The sequence below is a fragment of the Carcharodon carcharias genome, chromosome 23 (assembly GCF_017639515.1).
Source record: "Carcharodon carcharias isolate sCarCar2 chromosome 23, sCarCar2.pri, whole genome shotgun sequence".
NCBI lineage: Eukaryota > Metazoa > Chordata > Chondrichthyes > Lamniformes > Lamnidae > Carcharodon > Carcharodon carcharias.
This window is the reverse complement of record NC_054489.1, coordinates 8036985-8062414: the sequence shown is the minus strand read 5'-3', so window position 1 is coordinate 8062414 and position 25430 is coordinate 8036985. Positions and strand designations below refer to the sequence as shown.

The window sequence follows — 25430 nt, the reverse complement described above, 5'->3', positions numbered from 1 at the left end:
GGAACCCATTTCTCCCACGTCAATCTTTGAGCCATACATTTACCTCTCTTACCTTATTTACCCTATGCCAATTTGCATGTGGCTCAGGTAGTAATCCGGAGATTATTACCTTTGTGGTTCTGCCTTTTAATTTAGCCCTGAGCTGCTCATAGTCCCTCAGCAGAATCTCTTTCCTAGTCCTACCTATGTCTTTGGTACCTATGTGGACCACAACAACTGGATCCTTCCCCTCCCACTCCAAGTTCCTCTCCAGCCCAGAACAGATATCCTTAACCTTGGCATCATGTAGGTAACACAGCCTTTGGGACTCTCTGCTGCAGAGAACAGTATCTATTCCCCCAACTATGCTATCCCCTATTGATGTATGAGACTACATTTCTCATTTCTCCCCCCATTTGAATGGTGCTCTGTACCACAGTGCTGTGGTAAGTTCGCTCATCCTCCCTGCAGTCTGTACCCTCGTCACATTGGGAGCAAGAACCTCATACCTCTTGGACAAGGGCACTGGCTGAGGCTCCTCCAAAGCTAATTTCTGGATCCCCATACCTGCCTCACTTGCAGTCACACCCTCCTGTCCCTGACCACAGTCCAAATTTGATCTAATTAATTTAAGGGGTGTGACTGTCTCCTGAAACACTGTCCAGGTAACTCTCCCCCTCCCTGATGTGTCGCAGTGTCCGCAGCTCAGGCTCCAGCTCCGAGACGAAGTTCCTCGAGCAGCCAACACTTGCTGCAGATGTGGTCACTATGGATCGCACCAGCGTCCACCAGCTCCTACATACTACAGCTACAACACATCATCTGCCCAGCCATCTCTGTTCTATTTAAATAATTAATTTGTGTATTAAATATTTTAAACGTGAATTTAACTATAATCTTCAACTGTAATAATGTCACCTGATTTAGACCACTTGACCAATCAAGACAGACACAGAAGAGATACCCACCAATCACCTAACTGTTTTTCTGTGATGTCTGTTCAGTAGCTCCTCTCCATGTATCTAAACAAACAACTAAAAGTTAGGCTCTATCAAGTTGGATTCCACCCTGGGATCAGGCTTGTCCAGAAGTAATCCCAGTTGGGATCATAACAATACCTCACCCTCAATGTAAAGTATGTTTGTACAAGGCATCTCGTCGATGTGCACTGAAGGTTCGAGTGAGGCTCATTCTTGGTTGTGTGAGTTGGAGGTTCATGTAGTTCCTTGACTTGTCTATATTATGGGAAGGTGAAGATGTAGTGCAGAAAGAGGAGAAATGTAGATGTACATGGAGAAGGGTAATGAACTCAATGCTCTCTGTCATCCATGAGGGTTTGCAATCTATAAGCCCATACTTAAAGGTCATATGCGCTCCTGCCAGCCTTGCGTGTTGTCAACTCTATGGGTGTACATCTAAGTTGACCAATAAGCTGCGTACCTTCCCACCTCATTATGCCAGTGTTCTGTCCCTCACAGGAACATTTTTGTTCTGGTGTTCAAAGCTACAGCTTTAACCATTTTCCACCTTGGAATTGTCTGCATAGTGCCCGTAAGGTTATCAAAAAGGGATGCAGCGCCGGCCCATTCATTCTGCTTAGTCTCCCCTCCCCTAAACATTCACCGAGCCCAGCAATGCTACATCCATATGGAGATGTGTTGCAGTCAATGTAACTGTTGAGCATGGTCTCAATTATTCATATGTTAGCTTGATGGGAAGACAATGCTCAGGGCAGAAATGGGCTAGGAACTAGGGTGTAATGCAGCTGATGTGTGCTCTTTATAATCAATGAAGCGGAACCTTGAGGGCTCCATGGTGTGTCTGCATTCTTGAAATTGCAAGGGCCAGGGCTGACCATTATGGGAAACTGATGGTGTCCAAAATGAGGCTTTTCATGTCTGTCTGGCAAATGTGTGAAGATGGTCATCGTGAGGTGATCTATGTCCATTGAGAGATCAGGCTAACTGAAGCCCCGCATCCCTAACTGAGAGTGAAGGGTCTTAATGTAATTGGCATTAAGGTAATGCTGAGAACAGAGTGCTCTGAATAAGTGTTAAGACCTGTTGAGCATCCTCGTCTGCCTTGGCCCAAGTCTAGCCTCACAGTATCATTGTTGAAGTGACACATAAGGCGTTTTTTTCCATTGGAATTTGGAAATAGCAGCAAAGCCCTTGAAGCGCTTTGTCAGACTGAAGGTATGCTGCCATGATTCCACTGAGGATTGCAGTGCAACTCCTGCCGCTTGTGACTGAGATGTTGGAGAGATGCTTGAAGAGGCAGCACCTTCTGTCAATCTCAGAATGAAGAGGATGGTTGAGAAGACTAGCCACACTGGTGGTGGCATGGGCCTAATAGGATAAGCACTACCCTACTCGTCACCATCCTTCTGGAATCTGGTGACTCTGAGCACCTTACATGAACGCTGCCTTGTCTGGCCTATGCTATGGCTCCTACCCATGCAGCCACGGCTTCCTTGACCTCATCACCCTCATCCCTCTCAACGTCCTCATTGGAGAAGAGGTGCAGCTCCTCCATCTTGGCATCTGGCAAGTCCTCCCTCCTGTGCAGCGCCAGTTGTACAGGCTGCAGCAAACCACGATTATCCGTGAGACCCTCTGGGGAGTGTACTGGAGTGCTCCACCAGATCTATTGAGTCGCAGGAAACACACCTTCAAGATGCCAATGGTCTGCTCTACCAATGCTCATGGGGCGGAATGAGCATCATTGTACTTTCCCCTCACCTGGAGTTTGTGGCCATCGGATAGGCGTTATCAGTTATGTCCTTTGTCGGTATCCTTTGTCACCGAGGAGCCACCCCTGAATGTTGTGTGGTCCTTTGAAGATGTCTGGGATCTGCGATCCACTGAAGATGCAGAAGTCATAGCAGCTTCCCAGGTATCTCACACAAACTTGCATGATGTGTTTCTGGTAGTTGCAGACCAGCTGCACATTGAGCGAGTGGATGATTTGCCTGTTGATGTACTACATTGCATGTTGCCAGGGAGCTTTTATAGCCACACAAGTGCAGTTGATGGCAACCTGCACCTGTGGGAATTTGGAAATAGCAGCAAAGCCTAGTGCTCTGACTGCCTGGCTAGCTTGATCTCTAGCGAAGTTCATGTAATTGTGGGCCTAGGCAAAGAGGGCATCTGTCACCTCCTGTATGCACTTGTGGGTAGAAGCCTGAGCCACTAGAAAGAGCTGCTCGCGTAGAAGTTAAGAGCAACGGTGACTTTCAGAGCCACTGGCAAAGGATGTCCTCCCATTCCCCGCAGCATCAACTCATGAAGGATGTGGCAGATGTGAGCCATGAGATCCTTGGACATGCGGAGGCATTGATGACACAGTCTCTCATTCACCTGCAGGAAAGAGATGCGTCTTCTGTACACCCTCAGTCTTGAGAGCTGTCTATGAGCAGCATTTCTGTGAGCCTCATCCTCTGGGTGCAGGAGGGCCCCTGCTGCCCCTTGCTCATCAGGGTGTAGCACCTCCCTTTGGCGAGCCTGGTGCCACCATAGCACTCTTCTCTACCTTTCCTCCTGCCTGCATGCCATGATGTAGGCAACATTAAATGCACCCTTCATCTTCATGAAGGTTTCCTCGCCGCAAGAATATTGAAAGAAAGACATGACTGAGCATCAGCCTACAAAGGTTCTCTTTTTGTCGCTGACTCGTGAGTGACGGTGGATTCAAGGACTTGGTTACAGGCTTGGCTACAGTCTAGGCACCCAATAGCCAATACAATTCTGGCCATCGCAATGATCACTCTCAGTGTCCTTCCCCGTGCCAACCCTGGCCCTATTTCAGTCGATCTACTGCCATGAGATGCATTTGGCCCGTTATATTACTCATTCAGTGGACTCTATGACTACATCCTTTGGAATAGACATGAGGGCACATAATCTGTGGGGGGATGAGATTCTTTTGGGGGGCCTGGGAATTCCCATCTCTGAAGCTGACAGCTGCAAGATTCTGAGGTGGGGGTTTCCAAGAGGCTTCTCCTGTCTGTCCAGGTGCCCACTTGTTTTTGGAGTCATTATCACACTGGGGAATTACCACGATTAGTATAATGGATTATTGCGAGGAGATTGATCATTGGAATGCATCAGAATTAATCTCACATGAATGCACTATTACATTGAAGGCTCCAGATTGCCTCTGTAGTTATTGAGATACTCCTAATATGTCTCAGCTGTGCATTCCTCTTCATGTGGGAATACAAATTCCAAATGGGTGCGCCTTTAATTCATCCCCGAGTGCTGTGGTCCAGAAGGCAAAACATCCCTCCCCTGCAGCGTTTTTTTTCTTGGTTTCACTTTCTGCTTGCCATTGTTTAAGGTTCCAAAATGGTGGTCCTCATGGTTTATTTCCAGACCAGCTTCAACCCTCCCTGTGTGACTGTCGAAATCCCTCCCATCATCCTGGAGAGGCATTGTTCAAGTCTCCCTCCCTCCTATTACTCTCAGTCCTCCCCCTTAATCCTTGATCCCATTGTAATTGTGGTTGACCTCCCTGTGTTACCCCCTGTGCCGTTTGAGGGGATGTGCCTACGCCCCATGTAGACCTTACCCCTCTCTATCTTGAGGCCTACTGTACTGTCATATATAGGAACAATCCCCCATGAGACCACTGACTGAGTGCCCACCCCTACACTACCTGTTCCCCATCTACAGACTGTGGATGCCTCTCCTGACTGTGACTGTACCATCTGCAGCTGAGTACTATGCCAGAAACCACCCCAGACCACTGCACACGAGGTGATGACCATGCACAGTGCACACTATGCTAGGCACGACTAATAGCGGAATGACATGCCCTCCTGCTCCTGGACTGGAACAAGGACTGTCTTTGGAAACACAGTAAAGTAAGCTGAAATGCTTCTTCACTCTGGCCCCGAATCGCTTATGTTCTTATGTAAAAGACTCTCTCCCAATTCTGGCCCATTGGATGAGCCCCACCCCCCACCACATTCAGTCATGTGTTTGAGTGCAACCTTCCCCAGTCTTCTCCCTGCCTCCCAGTCGAGCCCCTGCCCTGCAGCACATTACAACACATGCCTGCCTCACCACTGGTCTGATATATAGAGTCTTGCCTCTATAACCCCCCTACCCCTTGAAAGCGAAATGGTGCTGCCTGTGAAGCTGGTACAGAGTCCGAGGTGCCGATGCACGATGCAAGGTAGGCAAACAATCCTCAAAGTCACGAGTGAAGTGCAGGTTGCCAGGTGCACATCGTGCTTATATGTGGTTATAAATCACGCCGGTCTAATTAGACGCCGCCGCTGTGACCTTTTGATCCAGCATGAGGCATGATTCTGGCGAGCTGCCTTGATAATGAGATTTCATGATATTCTAATGTAGTCAAATAGCGTTCCTGAAAGGTGTGGCAGGAAAAGCACAGTGCCGTTGAGGGTGGGAGAGATGACTGCAACCTGTTTTTACGCTGACAGGAACCTGACTTTTTCACTCCTGTGATATTTTCCCCTCCTGCCCGCTACTACGCCCACCATAGACGGGATGGGAAAATCCTGGCCTGCAGCTTTGGTCAACTGTCCTAACATTTTCCCCTCTGCCGCTTGGCACTGTAAGATTATGTTGCATTTAATAATTTACCACGTATGTAGGAAACTATCTGGATACCCAAGGAAAAGGAAAAATACTTGCATTTATCTAGTGCCTTGGGACATCCTAAAGCACTTTGGTTTTTTTTGTGCAGTCACAGGGTGGAATTGTCCCAGATAGCAGGCATGAAAAAGGTGTGTTCCCTTACGGGCCACAATGGCGGGTTTTCACGCCATGTCAGCCGACCCCTTCCCACCTTATGAATTATACAATCACGGGAAATAATATTAGTTTTAGCCGAATATTTGGCAAACTGTCAATATTACAAATGGACAGGGTACACAGACCTTGTTCTTTTCAGAGTGATCTGCGACCGTCTTCAGGTGCCCCGTCAGGAACTTCAGAGTTTCAAAATAATTTTCCGGTAAATTCCGAAGCTGAAATCATATAACCCTCATTACTATACCACAACACATTCAAGTTCAGTTACTATAAATTCTAATGTAACAGAATCTGCATCTAAATGTAAAAAACATAAGGGTGCTTCAGTCCAACCTTTGACCTCTCAGATAAAAGGCAGAAGTCGAGAGAAAGTAGAGAGTTGTAGTGAACAGTTCTGGGAGGAAATTATGGGACTACTACTGCTCTTTTGGATACATATGAATGATCTTGAATGTGTTTGGAGGGCATAATTTCAAAGTGTGCAGATGACACAAAATTGGAAATGTAGTAAACAGTGAGAGGATAGTAAGTCAACAGGAGGGCATAGACTGGTGAAAGAGATAGATGCATGACAGGTGGAATTTAAAGTAGAGGTTTGAAATAATGCACATTGGAAGGAAAAATGAAAAGAGGCAGTATAAACTAAATGGTACAACTTTAAAAGGGGTGCAGCAATAGAGATCCAGGGGTTCACAAACAAATTTTTGAAGGTAACGGGAACAAATTGATAAAGCTGTTAAAAGAACATACAGGATCCTTGGTTTTATAAATAGAGGCAGAGTTCAAAAGCAAGGAAGTGATGTTAAACCTTTATAAATCACTGGTTTAACCTCCGTTGGAGCACTGTCCAATTCTAACACCACACTACGAGAATTTCAAGGCCTTGGAGAGAGTACAAAGGGATTTAACAGAATGGTACCAGAAATTAGGCAACTCAAGTCACGTGGAGAGACTAGAGAAGCTGGGATTGCGTTCCTTAGAGCAAAGATGATTAAGGGAGATTTAAGGGAACAATTTAAATGACCTGTAAACTCTTTAAAGGGATTTTGTCAGTTTTAATTTTTTTAATGCATTTCTAACTGACGTTGAAATTGTTAATTTTTGCTATTAACTGCGAATGCAGGTTTGGTTATCCAAAGTTAGAATATACACAAAGGGGTGACAGAATCTTGTAGGATTTACCAGTTTCTTAAATCTTTGAAGCCTTTCTGCTGCATCCTCCAGTCTGTTGGTTTCAATGAAGTCATTGTATTTATCTGTAAAGTACAGGAAACATCAATATTCAGTTAGCTGTAGTTATTTGTCAGCTTGGTTCTGCTGGTAATGCCCTCGCATCTGGATCAGAAGCACAGTTTTGGATGAGCTCAAATTTATGATTGATGAAGATGGGAGGTCAGCCAGGAGAGCATTGGAAGTAGCAAAAACACAAATGAGGATTTCAGCAGTTGAGTCAGTGTAGTGGTGGAAATAAACTAGTCCTGCTGAGCGACAGGATATGGAATCTGAAGCTCATCTCAGGTCAAATAAAATGCTGAGGTTGGGTTCAGGTGTCAGGTTGGTACAGCCTGAGACAGTGACCAGATGGAAAAATGGGCTCAATGATTGGGGAACAGTATTTGTGATAGGGGCTGAAGGCAATAACTTCTGTCTTTCTATTGTTTACTTGGAGATCTGGTTGTCGAATAAGCCGTCTAACAACATGAAGGCAATGGAGATGTTGAAAAAAGTGGTTGAGGTTGAGAGGGGTCAGCATACGTAGAACCTGGATTGTTGTACCTTTGGATGAAGTTGTCAAGGGCCAGTTTGTACATGAGAGACAGAAGGAGGACAAGGTTAGATCCAGAGATAATGGTGCAGGGGCAAGAAGAGAGGCCACTGCAGGAAACTATCTAGATACCCAAGGAAAAGGAAAAAGACTTGCATTTATCTAGTGCCTCAAGACATCGTGAAGCACTTCACAGCCAATGAAGTACTTTTTTTGTGTAGTCACAGGGTGGAATCATCCCAGATTTGCACTAAGTCCAGTAGCAGGCGTGAAAAAAGACATTTTAACCGCCAGCTGCAATGGTGGATCATGCCGGATCCACCTCATAAATTATGCAATCACGAGAAACACACTAGATCGCTGTTGGCCAACCTCCAATTTGCCCGCCACGCCAGTACCTCATTACTTCCTCATGCCGGGTGTCATATTTAAACTGCAGCCACGCACACAGTCCTCAATGCTTGAAGTCCAGTGCTGCTCTGGTGAAGACATGGCAACAAAAGCCAAGAAGAGTGCAGTCCCCAATTCAGTGACACATCCTTGGGATGCCTTCTGGATGCCGTGGAGGTCCACCACAATGTCCTCTACCCTTGCTCTGGCTGCAGGAGACACATCAGTCTCACCACTCCAGCATGGAAGGTGGTGGCAGAGATGGTCAGTGCCCGTGCTGCACACAAGAGGTTGGCCATTCAGTGCAGAAAACAAATGAATGATCGCATCCGTGCTGCCAAGGTAAGTCAACCATCTCATCAATCTTAACTCACCCGCTCACTAGCCCATTACACATTCACTGGCATCTCACTCACTGTCAACTGAAGGGACATCATAATTCACTCTCTCAGACATACACTCACATCTGTATCGGGCCTCATCTCCTCTGAAGATAGCCTCCTCATCCCGTCCATGGGTCCACTCAGCACACATACACGCCTGGCATCTTTCTCATTTAGCCTGGCATGCACCTTGCTCACTCTCTCCATCTGTCTTTATGCAGAACAAGATGGCGCACAATCAATGGGAGAGGACCCAGACTAGGGTCAGAGTGTCAGATATCAAGGTCCTCACTTTGTTTGACAGTTGCACGTTGGAGCTGGCCAGAGAGGATGTAGACCGCTCCTGTGAAGATGATGAGGTCGGCGACAAACACCCACAAACCTGCACATCATTCCTCTCTCAATGCTACTCTGAGTCCGCTGTTCTGTGTTCAACATGACTGCCAAGCACTAATAATCTCCACCTTCTGTCCTAGGCACATCTGATATGACGCCCTCAGGAAACTTTGACCCCGACCCCAGCGCCAAGAGCACCACGGGTGAGGACCCTGAGGGTGACATCATTGCAGATCTGTCACACCCACACCCTCCACCAGCACATCAACACCTAGATGGGACCTAGATATAGAGCAGCCTTGGGATCACATTCTGGTGTGCACAGCACACAATTTGTTCCATAGCAGCTGGAAGCAGGGACATCCTTGGTCGCCAGCACTCGGAAGGCTGCAGGAGGGAAGGAATCTGCTGAGTTCGAGTCAGAAGATGAGCCTCTGGACTGGGTCCTCAATCAGTTGGTGGAGCTGGAAAGCAATCAAGGGAACATCAGGGAGGGATGTCTGGTGCACTCCTCAGACTGCAAGGGTTGATGGATGAGTCCGTCTGCCTTCGATCCGAGGTGATAGCACCGGCATGCTGATGCACCAAGGTCAACGCTGGAAGCTTGGCAGCCGCCATGGTGACCTTGGTATGCAGGACATTAGTCCTGCACTGTTATGCGGGCTGCACTCCATCGCTGACACCATAGTTGGCCTCCAACAGAATCAACATGAGAGTTATGTGGGGTAGCGTGATCTCACTCCAGGTTCCCTTTCTCCCAAAGAGTCAGCCAGGGGCCCTTGGACACCACTAGGGAGGACGACCAGCTGGTCAACGCCCCAGGGCCATTCACCCAGGTGACTCTGGGAATATCCAGCCAATCCAAATCTCCTCTTCCTGTGACCCCCACAGCTCTAGCTCCACAGGCAGAGGAGGGTGCAGCTGACCCACAGTACGACACCCAAAGCAGGTGGGAGCTCTAGGTCTCGGCCCTCCAGAGGAAGCATGCTGAATTCATCAAATATAATGAGCCTCATTATACCGTCGCTCTGCTGCAGTCTGCAGCCGCCACGAGGGTCATCAGCTATGTCCTCTGTGGGTAGCCCTTGTCCCCAAGGAGGCAACCCTGCAGCCTCTGTGGAACATGAAAATGTCAAGGATCTGAGATCTGCTAAGGATGTAGGAGTCGTGGAGGTTCATTGGGAATCATGCACAGACCTGTAGGATACATTTGTGATGATTGCACACCAGCTGAACATTTAGTGAGTGGAAGCCCTTGCGGTTGACGTAGTTTTCTGCTTGTTGCCAGAGAGATCTAAGCGCCACGTGAGTACAGTCGATGGAGCCCTGCGCTTGTGTAAAACCAGAGATCTGCGCAAATCCCAGCACTCTTGCTTCCTGGCTTTCCCGATCCCAGGAAAAATGCACAAAGTTCTGTGCTTTCATGAAGATGGTGTCCATAGCCTCCTGGATATGCTTGTGTGTGGAGGTTGCAAGATCCCACACAGGTCACCTGTGAAGTCCTGGAAGGAGCAACTGACGTAAAAATTGAGTGCCACAGTCACTTTCATGGTCATTGGCAGCGGATGCTCTCCATGTGTCTGTGGCACCAAAACCTGCAGCAGGTGGCATATGTGACCGACCAGTTCCCTAGACACGTGCAGTCTTTGGTGACACTTATTCTCAGGAATGACAGGCGCCATAGTAGATCCTGGGTCTGGCGCGGCGCCTACAAGAGTCGGCCCTCTGTGGATCTTCAGCTGTGTGCGCAGCAGGCCCTGTCACCCCTTCATCTTGAGGGAGGTGCTCCTCCCTTTTCCGAGCCAGGAGCCTCCATCGCTCTCTTCTTCTCTGCTCCCTGTGAGCCATGAGGCAGACTGCTAAATCACCAGGCTCCATGATCCTGATGTTCTCCTCCTGCAGGAGCAAAGAGAGAGAAGCATGGGTTAGCATATGTGTCATAAAGACCTCACTTGGTAAAATCTGAAGGCCCTTCATGCATGCTGGAGAGTGCTGGCCACCACCTGGATTACCAGCATGTAGTGCGCTTCATGGCTGTCCGAACCATCCACCTCCACCCTACTCCACTTAACTAATTGGCGGCAGCTTTGGCCACTAGACTGCATGCTGTGTTCTCAGCTCAGGCGCAGGCACTCTCCTAAGCTGCACTGCAAGGCTGCCCTGTTAGCTTTAACCATGAGGGAAACTGGTCCAAACCTTAATAAGGACATTGCAAGCGGCTCAGAGCCTCCACCAGTGACTGTGCCATGGCCACCTTTCACAAGGGGATTCTTCAGCTTGCCTAGTCGGCCAACTGTTCTGCTATCCCCTAAAACGTATATTAATTTGCAGTCTGCGCCCAAGGGGTGAAAAGTTCTGGATCATTTGGTGGCATTTTCATGCATTTGCGTTGCTTGAGTGGGCAAAAAGGCTTCAGTGGCCCGACTCCAACCATGTCAATGGAGCTCCTGAGCAGTCTCAGCTGCGGAAGAATGCTCACTTTTGACAGGCTTTTCCAAGTACATGGCCATTTCCTTCACCCCTTCAATCCACACCCCCCCCTTCCCCCACCCCAACCCCGGACATGTGTTTGTGTACTTCCTTCCATTTGTGCTGCCTTGACCTCCTCACTGCTCCCGGCTTCACCCGCACTGGAGCTCTTGCACTGCACTGAATGCCAGTCAGGAAAAAGCAACTTGCCTGTGCACCCCCGCCAACCCCAAATGCACAGCACTTCTTCTTTGATGTCCTACAGACGATGCTCATGAGTGCGGCACATGGTCATGTGCACTCACCTCCAAGTTCCCTTCGAAGTTCAGCTTACCAGGTGCATGCCTTTTAAAGACAGTCGTGAAGCATGTTGCTCTTAAGTCACGCCGATGGGGGTAGTAATTTTGATGTGGGGATATGATTCTGGTATAAGGACACAATAGTGAGGTTCAAATGCAGTAAAATTAAGTTCCCGACGTTGGACAGCGGAAAATGCAACCTGCCATTGACTTGCAGAGCGGACAATCTCAAACTGGTTTCACGATGGCGTGAATCCAATTTTTGGCCTTCTCACCATATTGTTCACCCACACCTGTCATGACGCCTGCCACCAACAGGACTGGACGATTCCGCCCACAGTTGTCATATAAGAAACCAGTCAAGGGTAGTTTCACACAGCTGGACATTGAAGGAGAGGTTTTGGAGGAGGATGGATTGATTAACCGTGTTAAAAGCTGAAGGCAGGTCGAGAAGGTTGAAGAGGGATTGTGTGCTTTGGTCACAGTCAGAGGGCATAATTTCTGACTTTAACAAGGGATATTTCAGTGCTGTGATGTGAGTGGAAATGTGATTGGAAAGTTTCAAACATGGGGTTGCAGGAAGATGGGTATGATTTTGAGAGACAACACATTCAAGAACTTGGGAAAGCAAAAGAAAGTGAGGTGGGAGTTTACAATGAAAGAGGAATCAATGGCACTTCCTTAACAGGTGTCACCAAAAACAAGTTAACTAGTAATTCATCACTTGCTGCTTAAAGGATCTTCCTCTGCACATAACTTCAAAGTTATTCTTTGTATGTGAAAAATTTTGATACATTGGCTAGATATGAAAAGGCACCAAATAAATGAAAAATGTTCTCTCTTTTTTTTCTATGAAACCTAATGATCATTTTATGTGACTTCAAAATTATAGATCTCAACTTCCCCGAACAGGCATTTATTGCTGTAGCTTTAGTATAATGACTGTTAAATGTCCCAAAAATTATACAAGTGATTGACTGGTTTCAAATTGAAACAAGTGAATTATTAAGATTTTTTATTCACCATCTGTGAAGAGAGGCTCGGGAAGCTTTCGGAAGAACAGTTTAAGTAAACTGCTAATCACATTCAGGTCCTGCCATTTCTGCAAAGACAAAATTACTCAATATAAGAAGCCATTATATGCCATTTGAGAGGACTCAAATACAAATCCCTACTATTAACCATTCTTTTGCGAAGCATGGAAACTATAGCAGAAAGTCAAGACTAAGAATTACAGATGTCTCTTTGAAGCACTGATTCAAATTAGATGTTTTTTTTTAAAGCCTTTAAATGAAAGCTGTCAAATTATGTGTAGCTTTGTACTCAAATTCACCGCGAATATACACTGTGGTTACAGACTGATGTCAACAGTGAGCTCTTCGCAAAGGGCTAGTCAGAACCTGAGCAAAAGGCTAATGCTTCTCAGCTAATTTCCTGCAAAACCAGCTCTGAAATGGTATAGATGCAAAATAGAGAGAGGGGTAATAATATGTTTGCTGAAGAATTGAAAGCTTACTTCTTCTGAGGTATTTAGATCAGTCATTCCCTTATTGAGTTGTTCTTGTAGGCTGGAGACCATGGCATTGTTCCCTGGTACCCTATAGATCCCTGTGTACTCCAAACCCTTTTCCTCCACCAGTTTACAACAGATCTCCACGATTAATGGAATAAACTGAAAGAACAAATACAAACACACATAAATACTTGAATAACATATTGAGGCCACCATACTGCAATATTTAACTAGGTCTAAAACAAAAACATAAAACAAATAAAACTAAATTTTTCTTCACCAAATAGTGAAACAAAAAATAACTACTCGCATTCATATTTTTTCTATTCGTTCTTGGGATATGAGCATCACCAGCAAGGCCAGAATTTTGTGACCATCCCTAATAAAGATTTAAGAAGGTGGTAGTGAGCCATCCTCTCAAGCCATTGCAGTACCCACAGTACATTTTTTTGTAGCAGCTGAAACAACTGAGTGGCTTGCTAGGCCATATCGGAGGGCAATTAAGAGTCAGCCACATCGGTGTGGGTCTGGAGTCACATATAGGCCAGACCAGGTAAGGATGGCAGATTTCCTCCCTTGAAGCATATTAAGTGAACCACATGGGTTTTTATGACAATCGGATAACTTCATGATCATTATTAATGAGACTAGCATTTTATTCCAGATATATTAATTAAACTTAAATTCCCCCAGGTGCCAGGACTCATGGCTGGATTTTACGTTCCCCCTTTATGGTGTGTTTTCAGCGGTGGGGGGGGGGGGGGCATGTAAAATAAAACTCACCACCTTCTCTCAACCCATTTCCATAATACAGCAGTGGGTAATACGCCCACCAGGCCGCCTACCCTTAAGCCTGTTGAGGCCCTTAACTGCCCAAATAAATGGCAATTAAGAGCCTCAATCCACCTCCACCGCCATAAAATGCTGGGCAGTGGCAGGAGGTAAAGGCCATTTTTGAAAAGGTTTCTTTGAAAAGGCGGGAAAGAAGGGGGGGGGGGGCTCATTAACTGGGGCTATCCTTTGCGTATCTGGGGTGCCCCCCAAGATGTCACAGCCTCCAACCCTTTGTTCCTCCCTGCCAGCCCTCCAAAACCCAATCCCTGATACCCTCTTTCCACCCCGCGCCCCCCAGACTCCACGAGACCCCACCCACCCCAAATGCCTGGGACTTGACTGTCTCCTGTTGCTACGATCTTCTTCCTGGGGCCTCTTTGCAGTCCCAGCAACACCCACAACTGAATTGTGACACTGGGACTGCTACAGCTGCTGGCCAATCTGACTGGTTTGCAACCCCTTGAGATTGGGACTTGCTGTCCGCTGAGTGACAGAGGTCTGACCCTCAGGCTGTTTAAGCTGCCCCAGGATGTTATTGCTGTGGGGCAGGCTTTTCAAAAAGTTGGTCTGTTTGGGACCAACTTTCCTTCCGACAGGATATAAGCAGTCCACGCCCCTGTTAAATCCAGCCCCATGTCTCCAGAGCATTACTTCACATCTCTAGATTACTAGTCCAGTAACATTACCACTATGCTACCAGCCCCCTAACGACTTTAACATAGTAAAACATCCCAAGGCACGTCACAAGTATCAAACAAAATTTGGCACCACAGTACACAAGGAGGTATTAGGACAAGTGACCAGAAACTTGGTCACAGAGGCAGATTTCAAAGAGTATCTTAAAGGAGAGACAGAGATTGAGCAGTAGAAAGATTTAGGGAAAGAATGCTCGAGCAGAAATAAAGCTCACATTTAAATTACAAGCAGGTATATATGTCAATGTATTAAAGCATGAATGCTTACAGCCTAGTAAAAGTAAGCACACACAACCAATTACCTTGTTATTTACACCAGGTTGACACTCCTCTAATCGAACCCCAAAAGCTGCTCCAGAAACTGTTTTTTTAGTTTTCTTCATTATGTTCAACCAAGAACTCTTGTCCTTGGGAAGGCTACTTTCATCTGTAAAAAGAAATAAACCTTTGAACCAAAAGGTGATTCAGTACCATAGAAAAGTTACAGCACAGAAGGAGGCCATTCGGCCCATCTTGTCCATGCTAGTCCAAGGACACCCAGGTGCCCTTTCTAATCCCACCTTCCTGCACCCAGCCCATAGCCCTGCAGCTTACAGCACTTAAGGTGCAAATCCAGGTATTTTTTTAAAAAGGGTTTAGAGTTTCTGTCTCTACCATCAACTTGTGCAGCGAAATCCAGACACCCACTACCCTCTGCGTAAAAACTTCTTCCTCACGTCCCCCCTACACCTTCAGCCACTTATCTTGAACCTATGTCCCCTGGTTCTAGAATTCTCCACCAAGGGAAATAATTTTATCCTGTCCACTCTATCTATTCCCCTCATAATTTTGTACACCTTTACTTTAACAAGAGAAACCCAAGCCAGATACTTTTTATGTATGTTAATTTATGGGGGAGCTTCAGTCAGTAATTGCACAAGAGAACAAAGTCCTTTATTTCCTGATCTTTAGGACAAAACTGAAGTGCTTTAAAAAAAAATTTTAAATCTTGAACAATTTTGCTATCGAGCATAAATAGGTTTGAACACCTCTACTGGTTAAGTAGCATCATGCAAGCTGTATGACCCATTAAGTCATTTAAACTTCAGTCACTCTGATGTGAAGAGATTAGTTACCAATGGAGTTAGACTAAGCAGAGTATCCCAACTCTCTTTAACCAGCTATCTGTGCCTTGGGAAATTACTTTTTTTTATATAATCCCTCCGAATACTTTTAGATTGTCTTTGTTCATGGGGTTTTACATCTCAAGGATAACTCAATTCACAATTACCAAAATTACTTTCTAATTAAATTCCCATACTAAATAAAATGAATGTCATCATTTTAAAAACAAAAGCAATCAACACTGTAGCACAGCCTGTTACTATACTGATGTATGTGACAATTCCACACATTGGAAAGGAGGGGGTGAGGAGAGATTTCTTCTGGTTGCAATATGTTAGCAATATTGTAAACACAATGGGAGGGTGGATTTTTGGCAGGCTGTTGAATCTGCTGCAGCGGGTCTAGCCATGATGGGGCTGGAAAATCCCAGCCTGAGAGCAGATGACCTTTTTTGTAGTAGGGACGCCTCCAGTCAATTTATATTAGTGTGTTGTCCAGGAATCTGTAAAATTTTAACTGGATTCCAAAAATCTATTCAATTCTCTTCCCCTCACCTCTCATCTTCTATATGTTATAATGTAGAGGCATTTGTTATTAATTTTTAAGCAAATTTTCATAATTCAAAAAAAAAACTGCTGAACTAGATGCATGGAACCCAAGTCCTACCCCATTTTTTTTTTTTAAAAGAGTTGCTTTCTTGTCAATGTTTGTGCTTTCCAGCCAAGTGTGTTGCTGGGAGAGCTCTGAGTTAATCATTTGTATTCAAAATTAGAGAAACAATCTCCACCGTAGAATTCAATGCACTATCTTTTGCTAACTATGCGAATTTGCCTGTGCCAAGGCCACTGTTACTACATTTCGCTTGTGTTGCAAAACTAAGGGCGGAGCTATACATACCCGTTGGCATTGGGCATCATGGTGAGCATGAGTGAACAATATGCCGGGAAGGCGAAAAATCAGTTTCATGCCGTCGTGAAACAAGTTTGCGATTGTTGCTCTGCCCGTCAATGGCAGGCCGCCTTTCCCACTGCCAGACATCGGGAACTTCATTTTAATACATCTGCATATCATTATAAGCCCTGCTCATTGGAATCATCCCCTATATTGGATCATCGGGCATGTTGGCGTAATTGCACGCTGACATGTTTCGCAACTGTACATAAGCAACGTGCATCTGGCAAGCCGCACTTTGCTCGGGACTTTGTGGTTTGTTTGCTTACCTTCCTTTCTTCGGACAGCACTCACGGTCATTTGCGCCAGGCTTCACAGGCAGCACCACATCAAATTTAAGGGACTCATGGGCAGGTCTCTACCTACCAGACCAGCCGTAAGGGGGAGTGGCTTTTCAATGGCTGCAGGGCTAAGGCTTGCTTGGGGAAGGGGGAGAAGTGGCCTTAGGCAAGGGAAGAGGCTGCAGGGCAAGGGCTGTGGTGTGGGAGCACATGTTGATCTGTGCAAGTGACCTCAAAATGGTGAGGGTTGAGGAAGTAGTCTCCAGAGGAGATGAAGTCAGATGGTGATGCGAGGGCTTGTGCGGTAGAATGAGTAATGTTGTCCCTTGAGCTGGCAGTAGGATGCCAGTGAATGTGTGATGGCATTGTAAGTGTGAGTTCAGGGTGATGAGATGGTTGCCTTACCCTGGTGGCATGGATGAGATCATTCATTTGTTTTCTGCACTGGACGGCTGACCTCTTGTGTGCAGCATTGACACTGAACATCTCTTCCACCGCCTCCCAAGCCGGAGTGAATGGTGAAACTGTTGGGCCTCCTGCAGCCAGAGCGGGGTTAGAGGACTGTTGGGCCTCCACGGTGTCATAAGGTGACACCAGGGATGCGTCACTGAATTGGGGCGGGGGGGGTGCTGCACTCTTCTTGACTTTTGGGGCCATGTCTTCATTGGTGCCCTCCTGAGCTGCAAGCATTAAGAAGTGTGCACGCAGCTGCAGTTTAAATATGCATGAGCAAGCGGCAAGGTAACAAAATGGCAGGCAAATCGGAGGCCAGTGAGACAGCGTGTTTCCTGCAGTTGCATAATTAATGAGGCGAGAATGGGACAACATGGTGCGAAAACCCACCATTACAGTCAGTGGATAAAACATCCTATTTCCCGTCTGCTACCGCACTTAGGGTGGAATCATCCAGATTTGCACTAAGCCTCTTAAGCTGGCGGTGGGTCGGACTGGAAAATCCCACTATCAATTTTTTAACAAGAATTTCTGGAACTAAAGGACAAAAAGATATATATTCTACAGGTTCAATTACACGTTTTCTTTCCCAAATTTCACTAAAGATCATTGCAAGTCGAAGGATATATATTTTTCCAGAACAATTTTAACAGTCACTTTTCACTTATTCCCTCTTTGCCAGATCATCCACTATTTTCCAGCTGGGGGTAGAGAGGTGACCTGCTGCCATATCTTTGTGCAAGAGGATCTCCAGCTGAAGCGGCATTCTTTCATTTTACCTCCCTCACTGTGATCATCTAATTTTGCAAAGTGTTGAAGGCACTGTGCTATCTGAAACAAGACTGCCCTCTGGTGCAATTGTTAACTCCTGCGGATACAGTCAAGCAAGCATTGCGACTTATACACCTTTAGGCACAGGTCTACTTCAGGTTTCACTCCACTGGCAGTTTTGCTGTGGAAACGTAATGGCACCACATCCTACAGAACAATACATGAATAGTGACCCTCTACAGGCTTCAATAAACATATATCTCTTACTCAATATTTTGCCAGGACCTCAAAATTTCAAGACTTCTCACCTCCTTACTAAGTACTATTTATTTAGTCTTCTCTCACAGATTCTTAAAGGCACAGAAGGAGGCCATTCATCCCATCAATACAGGACCAGCTCTCCAAATGAGCATTATGACCTAGTGCCATTGCTCTGCCTTTTCCCCATACCTTTGCACATTGTTTCTATTCAAATAATCATCTAGTGTCCTCTTGAATGCCGTGATTGAACCTGCCTCCACCACACTTACAGGACAGTGCATTCCAGAACTGAACCACTCGTGTGAAGAAGTTGATTCTCACGTCACACTTGCTTCTTTTGTAAATCACTTTAAATCTGTGCCCTCTCGTTCTTGATCCTTTTACATGCGGGAACAGCTTCTCTCTACCTACTCTATCTAGCCCCCTCATGATTTTGAACATCTCTCTCAATCTCCTCTCAGCCTTCTTCTCCCCAAGGAGAACAGTCCCAACCTCTCCAATCTATCCTCATAGCTGAAATTCTCATCCCTGGAATCATTCTTGTAAACCTCTTCTGCACTCTCTCCAATGTGTTCACATCCTTCCTATAATATGGTGCCCAGGACTGTACACAATATTCTAGCTGAGGTCTAAAGAGTGCCTTTTATAAATTCAGCATAACCTCCCTGCTCTTGTACTCTATGCCCCTATTAATAAAGCCCTGTATACTATATGCTTTATTAACTGTTTTCTCCACCTGTCCTGCCACCTTCAATGATCTATGTACATATACACCCAAGTCTTTCTGCCCCTGCACCCCCTTCAAAATTTCACCCCTTATTTTAGATCATCTGTCCATGTTCTTCCTACCTAAATGCATCACTGAACTTCATCTGCTACCTATCTCCCCACTCCACCAACTTGTCTATGTCCTCTTGAAGTTCCACACGGTCGTCCTCACAGTTCACAACACTCCCAAGCTTCAAATCACCCACAAACTTTGAAATTGTCCCCTGCACACCAAGATCTAGATCACTAATATATATAATATAAAAGCAAGGGTCCCAATACCAACCCCTGGGGAACTCCACTACACTTCCTCCAGCCCGAAAAATATCCATTTACCATTACTCTCTGCTTCCTATTTTTTAGCCAATTTTGTATCCACGTTGCTACTGTCCCTTTTATTCCATGAGCAATATCTTTTCTCACAAGTTCGCTGTGGGCTGCTGTGTCAAATGCCTTTTCAAAGTCCACGTATACCACATCAACAGCATTACCCTCATCAACCTTTTCTGTTACCTCTTCAAAAAACTCCAGCAAGTTAGTTAAACACAATTTCCCCTTGAGAAATCCATGCTGGCTCTTCATTATCAACCCATAAGACCATAAGACATAGGAGTGGAAATTAGGCCATTCGGCCCATTGAGTCTGCTCCGCCATTCAATCATGGCTGATAAGTTTCTCAACCCCATTCTCCCCGTAACCTTTGATCCCCATACCAATCAAGAACCAATCTATCTCGGTCTTAAATACACTCAATGACCTGGCCTCCACAGCCTTCTGTGGCAATGAATTTCATAGATTCACCACTCTCTGGCTAAAGAAGTTTCTCCTCATCTCTGTTCTAAAAGGTCTTCCCTTTACTCTGAAGGCTGTGCCTTCGGGTCCTAGTCTTTCCTACTAATGGAAACATCTTCCCAATGTCCACTCTATCCAGGCCTTTCAGTATTCTGTAAGTTTCAAGCAAATTCCCCCTCATCCTTCTAAGTTTATTTTACCGTGTGACTTCTAATTCTGTCCCGAATAATTGTTTCTAGAATCTTGCCCACCACTGAACTTAAATTGACTGGTCTGTAATTGCTGGGCTTATCCTTACATACTTTTTTGAATGAGGGCTTAATGTTTGCAATTCTCCAGAACTCTGGCACCATCCCTGAGTCTAGGGAAGACTGAAAGATTATGGCCAGTGCCCCTGTATTTTCTACTGTCACTTCTTTCAATACCCTTGGATGCATCTCATTCGGTCCCGGTGCCTTGTCAACTTTTAAGTACCGACAGTCTACTCAACACTTCCTCCTTATCAATTTTGAACCCTTCTATTGACAAGAGTTTTCTTGTCTGTCACCATGGCCTGGGTAGCATTCACCTCCTTGGTAAAGATGGATGCAAAGTATTCTTTTGATATCTCAGTCATGGCCCCTTCATCCATGGGTAAATTTCCTTTTAGATCCCTAATCGGCCCTACTCCTCCTTTTACCACCCATTTACTATTTATATGCCTAAAAAAGACTTTGGGATTCCCCTTTATGTTGGCTGCCAGTCTTTTCTCATAATCCCTCTTCGCTTCTCTAATGTGCTTTTTCACCTCTCCTCTGAACCTTCTCCATTCCTCTTGGTTGACACCTGTCATAAGCGCACTTTTTCTTCTTTATCTTAATTTCAATCTCCTTTTTCATCCAGGGAGCTCTGGATTTTTTTGTCCTGCCTTTCCCTTTTAATGGAATATACCTTGACTACACCTGAACGTAGCTCATTGAAGGTAGCCCATTGATCAGTTTTTCCTGCCAATCTTTCATTCCAGTCTATTTAGCCCAGCTCCATTCTTGCCCCATCGAAGTCGGCTCTTGACCAGTTAACTTTTTTTACTCTGGCTTGCCTATCATCCTTTTCTATCATCATCCTAAAACGTACAATACAATGATCACTTTCTCCTAAATGCTCCCCCACTGACATTTGGTCTATTTGGCCCATCTCATTTCCAAGACCATGTCCAACAGTGGGTCTTTTCTTGTTGGATTGCACATATGCTGCTGTAGAAAATTCTCCTGAACACAATCTAGGAACTTTTGCCCCTGTCTGCCCTATACACTACCACTGTCCCAGTCTGAATTTAGGTAGCAGTTTCCCATTATAACTACTCTATAATGCCTGCATCTCTAAGAAATTTCTCGCAGATTTGTTCTTCTGCGTCCTTCTCACTATTTGACGGTCCATAGACTACACCAAGCAACGTAATTGCACCTTTTTGTTTCTTAGCTCTAGCCAAATTGATTATGTCCTTGAACCCTCTGGAACATCCTCTTTTTCCAGCACTGAAATGCTCTCCTTAACAAATTTCCACCATCCTCCTCCTTTCCTTCCTTTCCTATCTCTTCTGAACACTTTGTACTCAGGAATATTTAATATCCAGTTCTACCCTTCCTTGAGCCAGGTCTCTGTTATCGCCACAAAATCATGGGCAGGATCTTCGACACGTCAAATGAAGCAAGATGATGTCGGGTGGAACTCCCGACATCACCCTGTGTCATTTCCATTTTCAGGTCAGCAGGGGTGCAGCAAGTCAGCTGCGCATCCGCCAATCTGTCAACGGCCTATCGAGGCCATTGAAAAAGTAATTAAGGTCGTTAATGGACTTGCCCATCCAACCTTAAGGTTGGCGGGCAGGCCAGGAGCCCTGACAGGCTTCAGAAAAAGCATGAAACCTCATCCACAGGCAGGATGAGGTTTCATGAGGGTATTTGAATCTTTAAAAAAGGTTTCAATAAAACTTATGGACATGTGACAGTGTCACATGTGGGGACATGGCAGGGAAAATTTTTAACCGTGTTTAATAAAAGTTTTAAATCGGAGCTGATCTCCCTGAGGCAGCACTTAGCCTCAGGGAGATCTGTGCGATCTATCGTGTGCACGTGTGAAAGAGCGCACTCCCGGCACAGGGAGTGCATAGCAATTCCTGGCGGATGTCACGCTGGGCGATCCTTAATTGGCCTGTCCATGTAAATGGCAGCGTGCCCCCGATCGGAGGGGTGCCCACTCCTGCATGTCCCCCTTAACGGGGGGAAAATTTTTCCCCATATTTCCACATGGCAATCTGCGTCTGTAACTCCCCAATCTTATTTACTATATACCATGCATTCATATACATGCATAGTAACTCTGTTTTACATTTTGTTACTTTCTCCCTTACCCTGACTTTACCTATTAACTTACTATTCTCCAAACTAGTGGTATCTGTCCCTCCAAGTATTTTGTGCACCTTGGTGTTCCTCACTAATATTTTTTCTTGGTTCCTACACTCCTGCTGAGTTAGTTTAAAGCCCTCCCAACAGCACTAGCAAAACGCCCCACAAGGAACTCAGTCCCAGCTCTGTTCAGGTGCAACCCGCCAGGCTTGTACAGGTGCCATCGCCCCCAGAGCTGGTCCCAGTGTCCCAGGAATCTAAAGCCCTTCCTCCTGCACCATCTTTCCAGCCACGCATTCATCTGCCTTATCCTCCTACTCACTAGCACGTGGCACTGGGAGCAATCCAGAGATTACTACATTAGAGGTCCTGCTTCCTAATTTTCTATCTAGCTCCCTAAATTCTGATTGCAGGACTACGTACCCCTCCCTATCTAGGTCATTGGTGCCAATGTGGACCACAACCTCTGCCCGATCACTCTCCCCCAGAAGAATGTCCTGATCTTTGTGGTGTCTTCCACTATGATCTTTCATTGAAATTTCTCAACAAAAATCTCCTAGCTAAAGTAAGACTTTAAGTTCCTGGCAGAACTGCTCTCTGGGCAAAGCACTCTATGCTCCAGCAACTCTCAAATAAATTTTCTGCAACCTTTCCTTTCACTCTCTTGTTGTAATTTTAAATTACTTATGACTGACTCCAAAACTAGACACTGATTGGAGATAGGGTTGAATTGTGAGGGTGAATCGCTGAAGCAAGTGGAAAGTGATGAGATGCATAGCACTACATGGGTTACAAGGCCGTGGCAGTGATGTCACAATGTTAAGCTGAATTACCTTTGTTTGCATTGTCTTGCCTGGGAGATCGTGGACGTCGAATGGCATGGTGGCGAGATCCTTTTGGTGAAGAATCAGACTTATTATTTGCAGGGCTGCAACACAATACAGGTACAATCTCAGATATATAATAAGTTTTACTTAACTTGGCAGTACAATAATTCATTTTCTGCATTTTGACACATGGCCCCATGTCCAAATCATACATAATTTATAGGAATACACAGGGTTTGAATTAAAGACTATCTGACCAAATCAATAGTAATTTTTTCAAGTTAGGCAGTTAATCACATTGCATTATTTAGCTATAATACATAGTTTCATTCTGATACATGGATAGTTGCCTATCTTTTATTCTCTGTGTGTTACCTATTCTTCTCTTCACTACTGAAAATGTCAACATGAGCAGAAACCAGTTCTACAGTTGGATTTTTTTGTGAACTCTAGCAAAGGACAAATAATATATCCTTATGATTTGCTTGATTGAGAAAAAGAGCTATAAAGGAATAACTACCGAGGAAGATATCCTGACCTATTGACAACAATATAAAATTACATGGTTAGACTGAAAAATGAAGTACTAGTATGATCAGGCAGCAGTACTGTTACACAACACAGAGGAGAAAAAGTGTGACAAGAGGCAAAGTGCATAAGTTAGAAGGTCACAGGCTTACATTTTCTATACACAGATTATTCAATAATTTTGGTCATGACCTTGAAGCAATCTCAATTTGCTGAACAAGGACAGAAAAAAATAAAATTAAAATAAAACAATAATAATTCGATAACAATATGTGAGTTCTCTTTTTTTTTAAATTCCATAAGACTTGGGGCAGAAGTAGGCCATTCAGCCCATCGAGTCTGCTCTGCCATTCAATGAAATCATGGCTGATCTGATAATCCTCAACTCCTCTTTCCTGCCTTTTCTCCATAACCCTTGATTCCCTTACTGATTAAAAATCTGTCTATCTCAGTCTTGAATATACTTAACAATCCAGCCCTCTGCAGTAAAGACTTCTACAGATTCACTACCCTCAGAGAAGAAATTCCTGTTCATCTCTGTCTTAAATGGGTGACCCCTTACTCTGAGATTATGTCCTCTGGTCCTAGACTCTCCCACAAAGAGAAACAACATCTCAGCATCTACCCTGTCAAGCCCCCTAAGAATCATATGTTTCAATAAGGTCATCTCATTCTTCTAAACTCCAATGAGTACAGGCTCAACCTCTCCTCATAAGAAAATCCCTCCATACCCAGAATCAACCTAGTGAATCTTCTCTGGTCTGCCTCCAACGCCAGTATATCTTTCCTTAGATACAGGGATCAAAACTGTTCACAGTATTCTCAACATGGTCTAACTAGTGCCTTGTATAGTTTTAGCAAGACTTCCCTATTTTTATATTCCATTCCCTTTGAAATAAAAGCCAACATTCCATTTGCCTTCCTTATTACCTGTTGAACTTGTATGCTAGCTTTTTTGTGATTCATGCACAAGGACCCCCCAAATCTCTCTGTGCTGCAGCTTTCTTCAGTCATTCTCCATTTAAATAATATGCGGTTCCTCTATTCTTCCTGCCAAAGTGCATAATCTCACATTTTCCTACACTATAATGCTTCTGTCAAGTTTTTGCCCACTCACTTAACCTGTCTATATCCCTCTGTATACTCTTTGTGTCATACTTGCCCTCACACCTATTTTTGTGTCATCCACAAACTTGGAAATAATACATTCACTTCCCTCATCCAAGTCATTATGTATTATAAATAATTGTGGCCCTAGCACTGATCCCTGCAGCACTCCACTAGTTACAGATTGCCATCCCGGAAAATGCACCCCCACCCCCCTCCCCCCACAATTCCCTCAATGAAGCATTCTGTCCTACCCTGCAAAATATTAAATCTTCACTTTTCTTTGTTTGCAAAACGAAAGTGCAAGATAAAAGTAAGTAAAGAAAGAAATATGACCTCAGGACATTCCAAAACAGTTTTATAGCCAATTACCGAGAAGTACCTATACTTAAAATGCAGAAAACCAATTTGTGCACAGAAGGATCTCACATGGGGCAATATGATGAAAGCCAGATAATCTGTTTTTGTGTGCTGATAGAGGCTTAAATATTGGGCATGGCATAGTGAAGAACTGCCCATCGAAATAGTGCCATAGTAAGTTCCATCAGGTAAGATTAAACCAGTTTGCAAACAAAGTTACCAGTGCTTTACCAGTTTAAGGAAATGACCAGGTTTAATTCTCAGTCTAAGTCCAGTTATTTGATTTCAGCTGGAAAGGCAGTAGGGGTTCGACAACTGACCTTAGTGCTCTTTAGGTTAGGTTCCAGATTCCTATCTATCAAGCTGCTGCTCTAAATGTGCTGTGTATCAGAGGAAT

The 25430-nt window shown here is 45.0% G+C and overlaps 1 protein-coding gene across 6 annotated transcripts in view; it reads right to left on the bottom strand.

The window, feature by feature from the left end:
* LOC121269194 (rho GTPase-activating protein 23-like) overlaps positions 1-25430 on the bottom strand; it is a 506984-nt gene that overhangs the window by 53063 nt on the left and 428491 nt on the right. For all 6 annotated transcript variants that reach the window (XM_041173725.1, XM_041173724.1, XM_041173727.1 and 3 more), the window contains 6 exons: positions 23045-23139; positions 14749-14873; positions 12921-13076; positions 12428-12506; positions 6945-7018; positions 5888-5977 (listed from right to left, as the gene is read on the bottom strand). In XM_041173725.1, coding sequence (XP_041029659.1) covers positions 5888-5977; positions 6945-7018; positions 12428-12506; positions 12921-13076; positions 14749-14873; positions 23045-23139 — 619 coding nt within the window. The remainder of the gene's footprint in view (positions 1-5887; positions 5978-6944; positions 7019-12427; positions 12507-12920; positions 13077-14748; positions 14874-23044; positions 23140-25430) is intronic.